Genomic DNA, 12,226 nt, shown 5'->3' with positions numbered 1-12,226 from the left:
GAGAAGTGAAGGGAAATGGTTGGATTTTCTGAGTAGTCAATTACCATGGCAACATTTTTCATCACTTTGAAAAGCATGGATCCTTGAAGTTGGCAACTGACAAATGTTTAAGGTCACTTTGGTTCGAGCAGAAGGAAAGGTAATTTGTAGAATCACAAGTTGAAGTTGTTTGTACTATTGTATGAAACGCTGCACATATTTGCCTGTTCGTACCCGATGCCTTGTCTGGAAGGCTGTGGATTTTTAGTCTCAATGGACTTTTCCAGGATAAATAAAGGCATTTTTGAGTAAGACCCTGAAAGAGACTATCGTATTCAACGACTATTCGAATAAATGAAGAAATAAAATAACTCAAGTGCAAAGTGTGAATGGTTTCATGATCTCCGTCTCTCGTGTGAGTTCTCACTGCATAACGTGTGAAAGACAGAGCTCTCTTCACTTTCACCAGACTCCTTATTCTGATGGGTGCAGAACGAACTTCAGATCAGGCTGCTAATGTGTTTATCCTCATTAAAACTGCCACACTCCAGCATACAACACACACATGAAAAATAAGAACTGATAACCCTAAATGTCACCTTTTTCTATTTATTATGTATTGATCCAAAACATATAATTTAGAAAGATAAACATTTTAAAATACATATTAATTGAACATATTAAAATGGGAAAAGGTGAATATGGTGATAGTATATTTAAATAGGGGCAATTGCATGACACATCACGGTCAGTCACGTTTCTCCATGCTCATATTACATAGTACATTATTTAGTAAGGTGGGGGAAAGTGTTTCATTTACTGTCAGCTTGTTATTTCCGTAAAATAATCTTCTGAAATGTCTCATATTTTGCATCAATGAGACTGACAGGAAATGACCCTAACCCAGGTGGAAATGAGCACTTGAGCTTCAACCTGGTTCAATGCATCTCTCCTGATAAGGTTGATGTATATTGTGCACTGTCTCTGTCTCAAATAAATAACACTAACCATGCCACTAATTATCTTACTGAGAAATGCCTCGGTTTCATCGCAAATGCTGTGTATGGCATGGATGATGTGGGGCACAATTGGACCGTGCATTTGTTTGGAAATGCAAACTAAAGTAAGTCAGGTTCCGACCACAAAACAACATGGTGTTCTGCCACTGTTCTACCGTTGTACTTTTATTTTATTCTCATGAATGTATTTATTTCTACAGTCGCCCTCTTCACAGTCACATCCAACCTCACATCATGTTGGCAGTGGAGACAATGCGCATGCGTAGAAGTTGACGCCCACTTTTGGTGAATAATCTATTTGACAAAACAAAAACAATATTATTTGGCAACTTGTCCTTTGGGTTCCTTTAGCGTCTTAAATTCATATAAAATCTTTAAACATGTTACTTGTTAGTTGTTGAATCTGCAGTTGTTACAAATGTGTCGCTCGTTGACTTGTACATGTGAGTAGAGAAAAGCACGTCCCCCCTCGCTGTTGTGCGATGGTTCAGTCCAGCGACGTCCTGCGCGGGAGCGGAAAACGTGCACCAAACCGAGGACGAGACGCAGCTAAATGATCATATTTCCCCGTCTCCTCACGCAGAAAGGTAACCGTGTGATCGCGGCAAAACCTGTCAAGTAATTCGAGTGTTTAGCGGAGTACATGTGTGATGTTTCAGTGCTACTGCGAGAGCGAAATGAGCTAATTAGCGTGTTTATTTATTATCCCATCAGTCCTTATGGATGTGTCGTAGTCGATTGGGTTGGTTAGTTATTAAGTTAATCTATTTGTTTTGCTTGGAAATATTATTCACACTAATCCAAATTCTTCAATAGCAAACGTCTTTTCAAAAATACTAAATATAGAACTCAAAACATGTGGTCAATCTCCTAATATCTCAAATAATAAAGCTATTAAAATGAATTTCATTGAACAGTTACATTTATTACAGTAATCGTCATTCATTTTAAATATTCTGTTGCCTCAAGTTTTGTATGAGATGCTAATTTAATGTGATGCCTTAATTATTATGTTGTTGTTGTTGTTGTTGTTTTATGGCGGTTGGCATCCAAGTGTTGCATTACCGCCAGACTTTATTCCTCAGACTTTGTCGTAGTCCTCAGACTTATTATTTTTTAGTGTCTTCTTGGATGCTTTTGTCCCTTTTACTTGTCTGTCACGTTTGATTGGATTGAGCATTGTGGGTAATAATGGGGAGGGGCCTGCAGTGTGTTGTTAATGTCTGATGATCCAATGAATCATGCTAAAAGGCTGTTTGTCTCAGTGTTGTGTTGTGGTCAAACATATAATAAACATGTTGTGTATATGCTCTGTTTATATTTCAGATCCAAGCGCAAAGTACAAACAAAAATGGCTCGAGACTGGAAACCTGGTGATTTGATCTTTGCCAAGATGAAGGGATATCCTCATTGGCCAGCAAGAGTAAGTTATTCCTTCACATGGTATATGACACTCATGTGGGCATTGCAATGTGTCGAAATGTAATAAATACCATCAAAGTTGTTCTGAAGATATGCAAAATGTGAACCTTTTATTGTTGAAAGTTGTATTTATTGTAAAACATAAATACAACTTTCAAGTAAGAGTGATATTCCTGCACGTTTGCGATTCTGTTTTTTGTGTCGGTCTAATAATTAAACCATGATTATTATGTTTGACACTTTTGACACATTCACAGATTAAATAATGTATTGTCTAAATATTGTTGTCGGGACGCTCCAAAGACGTGTCAAGATAATAGTTTTTGTCAATATTGCCCCAGTAACAATTGGAATCAAAGGTTTTATTATCTATGAACAAGCTAGGAATTGGCTTTGTTGACATGGAGCATTATAAAACAATTAATTAGTATGAAGTATGAGTTATGATTAAATATTGACGTGTAATAACAACGTGTTCAGTAACAAAAAGACTCGGACAGAACATAAATCCAAAAATGGACAGATCTGTTGCATTTATTCAGTTAGAAGTAGCTGCACCTTTTAGCGTGGCCTGTTAGTGTCATTTCCATGGATATAGATACATTAATGCCATACTGCGGGGAACAATAACAATATTTTCACACTTTTTCGCAGATTGATGAAGTTCCCGACGGCGCCGTGAAGCCGTCCAACATGAAGTTTCCCATCTTTTTCTTTGGCACTCACGAGACGTACGTTAAGACTTCATCTTTGTGTTATTTACCGACGAGGCGTGTTTGGTTTACGCCGTCCGTTTCTATCGTTCTACAGGGCATTCCTCGGTCCAAAAGATATTTTCCCGTACCTGTCCAACAAGGAGAAGTACGCCAAGCCCAACAAGAGGAAAGGCTTCAATGAAGGATTGTGGGAGATCGAAAATAACCCCAAAGCCGAACTCACTGCGCCTAAGGTTTATTCTCTCTTATTTTTCCTCCGTTTGACTTACGGTTGTCAAAACACTGATACACAGACACTAAACACTGATACACAGACACTAAACACTAGTATTGACGGTTGAAACGCAACAGAGAAATTATAGATACTGAAACGAAATATGTAAATGGGTCAGTTGTTTAGTTGGACATTTCCTGAATTGTTTTCGAAGGATCTTGATCTCTATATTAAAAGTATTGCAAGAATCAAAAAAAATATAGGAATAGAACATTTTTGTTGTTGAAAATGAAAGATCTCTGTTTTTGTTAATTGAAAATCTGTCTTTTTCCATCTCCAAATCCCCTTTTTATTGTAGCATTGTGACACACCGACAACACCAGTTTGAACCGATACTTTTTTAACGTTTATGTCGAGGAAACTAATATAAACAACCTCTTTTTTTTTTTTCATCATCTCTTTTTCAAAGCCGGTTCCTCCTAACACTCTGACAGAAAAAGACTCTGACAGCAGCACAGAGGCGGAGGAGGACGAGAACAAGGAGACTGAATCCAAAGTAAGTTCTCCTCCAAACTGCTTTTCCCCCGCGTCGCTCGCTAACGCTGTGTAACGCCGTGTAAACCGCAGGGCCGCCTGCTTTTTGCCTCTTCTTCTGCAGCGTTTGTCCACGTGGCCCAAACTAACATTTACATTTTGCCCCCAAGTTACATTCGGAATGGCATGTGTCTTAACCTCTTTCCCTGTGAAAAGATCGCTTGACCTGCCGCCACGCCGCGTCCTTTTGCTGTGTCTTGGGTGCGTTTAGGTCCCGGGAAGTGAAGCTGAGCAGGAGAATGAGCTTGAGGAGGATGATGAGGAGGAGGATGAGGAGGATGATGATGATGATGGTGGTTCTGTGATGTCAGAGCAGGGTCCTCTGAGTAAGGATGTACGTACATTGCATGCTGGGATACCTTCAGCGGTGATGGCGGTGTTAGGCTCTTGGTTGACGCTTGGTGGGGGTCTGTCGGTGGTCGATGGAGACTTGGAAGCATGTGGAGTTTTCTTTTTTTTTTTTATTTATTTACTGGCAATTTAAGAAGGAACGCATCGTCTTCTTGGGTTGGCAAAAACGTAGACATGTAACCACACTGAGAATGAAAACAAACTGGGACAATAGTAGGACTTTTCTGTCAGGGACGGGCGATATATTTGAAATTTGACTGCCACAATTTATTTTATATTCCAGATAAATGCGTAAATACTACGGTGAAAAGGTTCATTTGTGATCTTTACTTCAGCTTAAGATACATTTGTGGCATATCAAAAGAAAAAACTAAGTAAGATTGCATTATATAAGAAATGAGGTGCATGATATAAGAAATGAGGTGCAAGTTAATTATTTTGCTTTTATTTTCATTTTGGTATCAGAGTATCATGTATTTATACCCTTTTTCGTAGCATCAAAATAGAGTTTAACCTTTCGGCATTGCGACTACACCAAGTTATTCGTGCATGTCTGTGTTTGGATCGAACAGAACATCTTTTGACTGCTGAGTTGACATTGTTTTGTTTGTTGCATGGCTTTCTTTGCGTGTTGGATTAAGGTAAGGCGTTCTATTTGCACGGCAGGTTGTGTGTACATACGCTGTTTATTTTTGTCCAATTTGTTTATTTAATTCCTGTATTGTGCACACACTTCCGATTACTTTCATTTTACTTTTGTCGCATCACAGGACTTCACAGGAAATCTGATAATATTCAAAGCCAATTTCCACCATCAGTTGATACACAAAATCGTTTAATTTCCCCCCTTTGATCTACAATATTAGACTGGTAATACCGCTGTGGCGCACTAGATGGTGCTGCTGCTGCTTCTGATCCTGTCCAGTGCAGATTTGATCACTGCGTGTTTCTTAACAATGATAAACACATTGTAGTTTCATGTTTTCAGTGAAGCAGAACGGCTCTTTTTGAGTGTTTTTTGTTGTTTTCAGGGCGCCTCCCAGAAAGATTCTAGATCCAAAAGAGGACGAAAGAAGAAGGTACGTCGTAAGTTCTTATGAATGATGTTGATGTATTTACATTTTTTGACTTGTGACTTTATACAGAGTGATGAAACTGAAAATGAAAAGGATGACGCTCCGGCCAGTCCAGTTAGTTCTTCAGGTGGGCCGCTTGTGTTTCATCTGGCTTGTAATAATATGTCATGTTCAGTTGTAAATGAGACTTTTTGATTTTCTGAAGGAGGAGATGCTCAAAAACGAAGAGGAAGAAAGCCAAAGAATGAAAAGGCACTTCCCCTTCAGGAGAGTCATGGATCAGGGAATGAAATGTAAGTACTTGGGATAGAATGTCATAAACAAAATCTGCCGCGTCGCTGCAGATCGTGGCAAACGTCCTCAGAGATGCATTCGCCAAAACCATACAAAGGTAAACAAAAGCGCAGTGGAACAACCCGATAAATGACTGGATCATTACTGGTAAAAAGAAGTGAAGGACAAAGTGAAGCTTCATGAAACTGCAACGTATTTGACCCAAATGATCAGGGGTTTTGAAACCCTACAGAGTGACATCTAGTGGTATGTGTTAGTACTACATCATTCACAGTGGTCCAAACCACATTCTATATTTGTGAACACATTTTAGTGTTGTGTATTATTATTATTGCATTTGTTTCTAGACTAATATGAATGCCAAAATATTTGATAAAGCGAGGATTTTATTTAAAGATTGGCCCACATTGGTTGCGGTTTGTTTGTTTTGTTTTATTTAATTTATATGTGCTTTTATTCTCTTAATTTGAAAAAGCAGCCAAATCTGAGAAGGACAGGGTGGACACATCTAGTCTCACTCCAAACCTGTGATGTGTGTCCTGTTTGTCATGTCTGCACTGTTTCCGTGGGAGGAAGTCACAATCATGGCATTTTTTATTGGCCGTGCCTGGAGAGCCGCGGCGCGGTCAAATAGCCGTGCAGTTTCAGGGACCGCTGCATTTCCCTTATAGCGTCATGGCTAACCTTAACCCTAACCTTAACCTTAACCCGGCGCGGTCTAAAACGCGGACAAATAGTGGCGCAGTTTCAGGAGCCGCGGCGCGCGGCCGGCACACAAATAACATGGCAGTTTTGGCCGCGCGCCGCGGCTCGGCAGACACTCCCTTTTTTATTATCTTGATTTTCAAGAACCCTCAACATGGATCTGACATGCAAACACGTTTCCTGAATGGAGTCGGCTGGAGGCTAAAGTGAAATAAACAATGATTAACTGAGCTCTAATATATTTACTAATGAGCTTTTGTATTTCTAACATTTCTATAGTAAAAACTTAAATGTGCTTCTCTTTTTAAAACCAGTGAAAAATACTATTTTAGGAGCCTCCAAATAGAATTCTAGCAAAACAAGTAATGGTAGTGCTGTAGGTAAACGTCAAAAACAACCATGGTTTTTCACATTTTATGATCTTAAGGCATTGAAATCACATTCTGTTTCTACTTACGAACACCTGAAGGGTTTATTACTCGAGTGCGTTTATTGTGCGTCTAGGGAAACGGACTCGGACCGAAAGAGAAAAAGGACAACCGAGTCGAAAGGCGGAGAGGACAAGAAGAGGGATGAAGGTAAAAAGTCTGAGGCGGAGGTCAAGGAGCCCGAGCCCAAGAAGAGGAAGCAGTTCAAAGACGGCCACGCGTCCGCCTCCGACGATGAAGAGGTGCTGGCTCGCTCCTCGCACCGCGCCCGCCTGGTCACGCCATGTTCTGCTAACCTTTTTGTCTCTTTTGTCTCGCAGAAAAGCAGAGGAAAAAAGAACTCTGACGTGGAGAAGGATGTGAAAAGACGGAAAGGGGAGGAAGTGTGAGTTTCCTGAATATTTGGATTGAAGTGTGAATTTAAAATCACTTTTATGTTGTGTGGTGTTTAATTTCATTTTGGTCATGTAATATTTCAGAACGAGCAAGGATGATGGCAAGAAAGAAGAGCGGGCCGGAGCAAAGAAAAAGGGTACGCGTTTTTGAGAAAGAAAAGGCAAACACGGAGCACTTTTGAGTAATCTGTAATCTGGAGTATGAAAGAAAAGTCTTATTCATAAATTCCGCGGATACGTTTAGGCAATGACTGCGAGTCTCTTCATCCGTTCTGATAATCAGTTTTTTAGAAACGTGTTGTTTATGCACATCTGAAGTGTTACCTTTTTTGCTTTTCCATTTCACAGAACTATCAACTGACCTGAAGCTCCACAAACTGCACAACGAAATTAGGGTTTCCTTGAAAATAGAAAACCCAGTGAGTATTCGGCACGGATGATGTCATAATGTGGTGGTTTAATGGGATTCTTGTACTCGTACTTGTGTCACGGTGAACAAAAACAACCAAAGCATGTGTCGATTCAAGTTTGATGGATTAAACTAAAGCGTTGTTCATAAACCCAGTATTATAATGCGGATGTTGATGCGCTGAAGGTTGCAGAGCTGAGCCCAGACTCTTATGGAAATGGATCTAATGTAGGGGTAATATTACATCTACTACTATTACTACTACCAATATTACTGTTGCTCCATTTACATTATTATTATTACTGCTACTATTAATACTATTACTACAAATACTATTACCGCTACTATTACATTACTACTATTGCTATTACTGCAACTATTACTACTATTACTACAAATACTATTACTATTACTACTACTAATACTCTTACTGCTATTACTACAAATACTATCACTGCTACTACTATTACTACTACTACAGGCCTGTGTTTTTGTTCCACACATTATGTCATTAGGTTGATCTTTTTGTATATATTTGTTTTGCATTTCTTTCTAACACTTTAAATTGCTTAAAAAAAAAAAAAAAAATTCTAAATAACTTGGAAAAAAAAGTGCACTCGTTGTGAACAGGTCGCCTCCCACAGATGTGACCTGCTGTAACCGGGGCAATGCCGTTCTGTGGATTGTTTTCGGCAGTGCGCTGAGTCTGAATGGAGTCGAGCAAATATGTTTTAGGTGTCGAGTGTGCGTATTTTGTGGCCCGACTCTGTATGTCCCGTGTACTTTGCAGGATGTGAGGAAGTGTCTGGATGCGCTGGACGAGCTCGGCGCTCTTCAGGTTTCTACTCAGCACCTGCAGAAACACAGTGAACTCATCGCAACTCTTAAAAAGGTGCAGTTTCATTCACTGGCAGTCGCACTCTCACTTGGATCAAACTAAAAGTGACATTGTCTTCCAGATGAGAAGGTTCAAGGCCAGCCAAGACGTCATGGACAAGGCGACCATGTTGTATAACAAGTTTAAGAGCATGTTTCTAGTTGGAGAAGGAGACGGTGCACTCAGCCAAGTGCTCAATAAGTCTATAGCCGAACAACGACAACATGAAGAGGCCAAAAGAGGCGCACAGAAGAAAGCCGAACAAGGCAAAGAAAACACAGGTGTGTAGCATTTAGTGTTTTTTAATACTTCAACGTGTTCAGTCTTGACTTGTGCCCTTTTTGGCTCATTTCATCCGTGACAAATCAGAAAAAGAATGTGGCTAGAGAAAACTGTTCCAGTTAGAAAAGAGGAGCAATATATAATATGATATCTTATTATAGCATCATCCTGTAAGGTGCACTTAAGTGTAAGAATATTCCACAAAGTATTATTATTAGGCCCGAGCGCCACAAGCTGGCGAGAGGCCTATTAATCTCGTAAGGCCGTGCGAAGCACGGCTGCGAAAGTGCGCACGTAGTGCGCACGAAATCGAGCGCGAAGCGCTCGCCCACTTCCAAACACTCACTAACGCACTCCTTCACTCATGCACGCCCCGTGCATACTAATTAGTAGTAGGAAAATGGAACATTACCGTTGTAAACGGGCGAAGCCCGTGCAAAAGTGCGCACTAAACGAGCACTTTACATTGAGATGACGACCGCTTCGCGGTCGTCATCCCCATATAAAGCACTCATTTGCGCGAAGTACCTCACGAATACGTTCCCCATCTCTTGCATGTTCCGTGCATATAAGCATGTAATGCAAAAAATGAACATTATTACTGTATAGAGGGCCAAAAACACAAAGTGGGCGGAGCCCACTCAAAATTAACGAAAGTACCCGTCAGTGACCAGGGACCCACACCATGAGGTAGGAAAGCGCGAGCGCTTTCCGAAAATGTATAGTTTATGATATTTGGAAAATGGGAAACATTGTTTTCGTATCGGAATATTATTCTTTCTTTCTTCTTCTCGGGACCAACCCCCCTATTTTTCACCCAGTGAACATTGACGAAAAGTCACAAAAATTTGCACACCTCTAAAAATCGTGCCTCTCTACATTCTGGCTATTTCCCTTTTCTAAAATAAAAAAAATTGGCGCGTCAGCGCCCCCAAATGTACCAAAAATGCATTGAGAGATGGGAAATGACCCAAAAAAAATTTGATCGTAGAATCATGAAATTTGGCGCAGAGGTAGATGGTGACAAGAGAAGTAAAAAATATTATTACGGCAACGCCGTCCGCCCAACCAAATGTCGGCCATATTGCTTCAAAAATGGCTAAACATGACTTCGGAGTTTTTCCAAACGTCGTACTTTTACGAACTCCTCCCAGGCCGTTGGCCCTAAAAAGCTGAAATTTGGTGAAAATGCTACTGAGGAGTGGGACATCAAAAGTTATCCAAATTACATTGATACCTGTCACGGTCTCTGTGCGGCAAAGCCGCAAACTGTAACAAGAATTTCAGAAATCTCCCAAATTTAACATTTCTGCCGTTTGCGCAGATAAAGTCCGAATTGCGTCAAATTAGAATCAGTTGTTAAACTCTTTGCCCTAAACCTACTTGAAGTGAAATAAATTAATTTGGAGCCACAGCGCCCCCTACAGATTTTATATGGAGGTTAAATATTTAGTTTTGCGAAATTATATGAAATTTGACACACAATTCAATTTTGGCCCCATCAAAAAAGTCAATGAGACCCATGTCATAATTGTTATGGCTTTGCCGTAACGATGACCGAAACCTTCCATGTTATTCCAATGGGGAAATCGCCAGAACATGTTTACACTTTAGACTTTCACAAACTCCTCTTAGGGCGTTAGACATATTAACCTGAAATTTGGTGAGACTCATCTTCAGGGGTGGACCATCAAAAGTTATCCACATTTTTATTCAAAGAGTCACGGTGTCTGTGCGGCAAAGCCGCACATTTTGCCAAGAATTCAAAATAAAATAGCTTTTTGATGGTAAAACAAAGGGGAGAAGATGTGACAGCGTCACAGATTCAGCAGTAGGCGTAATAAAAGGACAATTGGGGCGCGTTAGCGCCCCCTCCTCTTGCGGCGTGGCGGCGGCGTAGCGAGGGCCGATCATTGCCGCTTGCGGCTATATTTCAACTTATTTCCAATGGAACCGAGCAGTTGACACCCTCTGGTCAAACCACAGCTCTGGTCAGTAGAGGACCCTCCACACTGTAAGAATGTGTTTTAATGTTTGAAGATAAAACTACATTTAATTGAATAAATGCCATACTTTGTAACATCTCCATCCAAGTTACACCGTGCGTCTTGACTCTAAGACGAACAATAGCTTCAGAAATGTCTTGTCCTGTCCCAGGTCGACTTTCCGTGTAAAAGTCTTAACGAGGCCACATCCTGCTTCCACCCTCTAATGTGCTGTACTCTCACTAGCCCCCAGTGCCTGCTAAAAGGTCTCCTTTTAGGATAAGCCATGGCAAATGGATGGAAAATCCTAATTATTTCAGTAAGGTCTGGAGCTAGGCATGTGTCATCACATGCTCCTGTAAATCTCTTGTGGGTGGTTAGTTTAGGCCCTGGTGCTCCGTCTCACTAAGGCCGTCTCTGTCTCGTAGACAAGACTGTGAACAGTGAAATGAGCCCGGAAGAGAAGACGCAGGACGTCGTAAAGGAGACAAACGAGGATAACCCAGCAGCAGAGCTGAATAGGTACTCAAAGTATAACAATTGTCAACTCCAACGTCCTTGATAAGCATTTAGACAGAGCAGATCATTCATTTTATTACTACTCGAATTATGTAAGAAAAGTAAAGAGAATATCACATTTAGGACTGAAACAAGTTTATCAATTAATTGAATTTTATTGAAATTTCATAGTCGTTAACTAAATTGGTAATGAAATGATTAGACTGTGTAATCGCACCACTCCAGGACAAATGAGGGGTCACCTCAATGTTAAAACACCAGTGAAAAATCTCAAGCTTTTCCTGCCATAATCTATTTATTTAGACCAGTGGTTCTCAACTTCAGTCTCGACATACATTAGAACCACCGCTTGCATTCACCCCCCCTGAACATATAATACAGGCTACTCGCAAAATGATAGTCAACCTGTGCATTCTGATCCACTGTTCTAAACTACAGAATCCAAAACAAAATGACAAACATGTACGTTTATGGACTCTTTACATCAGACACTACGATGCAAAGCAGCATCACTTGAGCTTCATCTGCTTCCAATTGAGTAAAAATCTCATTCAAGGACCTTTTGCGAGCTAAACTAATCTAAGATATTTTGATAATCAATTCATCTTTTTTTCTGCAGTGCCTTGAAAACACCAGATGAATTCTCCTGAGGGCCATAACTGCATGTTCTTGAACAGGACAGCTTCATTCAACAGTGGTTTCTGTGTAAAGCTTTGACATTACTGTAACTTTTGGAATAAAGTGAGATCCACTCACTTCAGCTTTCTGTCAGCATCAGTGTTCAGAACCGTTTAAACATGTTCAAGTGTCTGATTTTATTTTCACTTTTACCTATTGCTGTAAATAAGAGTATTTTTGTTTAACTTGCCTAAACCATGAATAAAGTGGTCTTATCCATATCGACTCCAGATGTACAGTTTGTTCTCTTATGTTTATTCAGAAAATAAATAGTTTGCACCTT

General features: G+C 40.2%; 1 protein-coding gene across 3 annotated transcripts; it reads left to right on the top strand.

Moving 5' to 3' along the window:
- Window positions 1-1,481: 1,481 nt before the first annotated feature.
- On the top strand, window positions 1,482-12,166 carry psip1a (PC4 and SFRS1 interacting protein 1a). 3 transcript variants are annotated; one of them, XM_072462821.1, is made up of 17 exons: window positions 1,482-1,585; window positions 2,325-2,421; window positions 3,075-3,151; window positions 3,231-3,369; window positions 3,820-3,906; window positions 4,156-4,278; window positions 5,327-5,374; window positions 5,441-5,498; window positions 5,580-5,664; window positions 6,875-7,040; window positions 7,119-7,183; window positions 7,278-7,330; window positions 7,542-7,612; window positions 8,393-8,494; window positions 8,562-8,760; window positions 11,175-11,268; window positions 11,885-12,166. In XM_072462821.1, exons 2-17 carry the CDS (start codon window positions 2,350-2,352, stop codon window positions 11,913-11,915), a joined length of 1,470 nt encoding a protein of 489 aa, XP_072318922.1. In that variant the 5' UTR covers window positions 1,482-1,585; window positions 2,325-2,349; the 3' UTR covers window positions 11,916-12,166. The 3 variants fall into 3 exon arrangements, with proteins under 3 accessions (XP_072318922.1, XP_072318921.1, XP_072318923.1); XM_072462820.1 differs by having other exon boundaries at window positions 5,577-5,664; XM_072462822.1 differs by lacking the exon at window positions 4,156-4,278 and having other exon boundaries at window positions 1,484-1,585; window positions 5,577-5,664.
- The last annotated feature ends 60 nt before the right edge of the window (window positions 12,167-12,226 follow it).

The sequence above is a fragment of the Eucyclogobius newberryi genome, unplaced genomic scaffold (assembly GCF_026437365.1).
Source record: "Eucyclogobius newberryi isolate DKJ021-1_F unplaced genomic scaffold, fEucNew1.0.hap1 SCAF_4, whole genome shotgun sequence".
Lineage (NCBI taxonomy): Eukaryota > Metazoa > Chordata > Actinopteri > Gobiiformes > Gobiidae > Eucyclogobius > Eucyclogobius newberryi.
The sequence above is the reverse complement of the archived record's forward strand: the minus strand, read 5'-3'. Positions and strand labels throughout refer to the sequence as shown.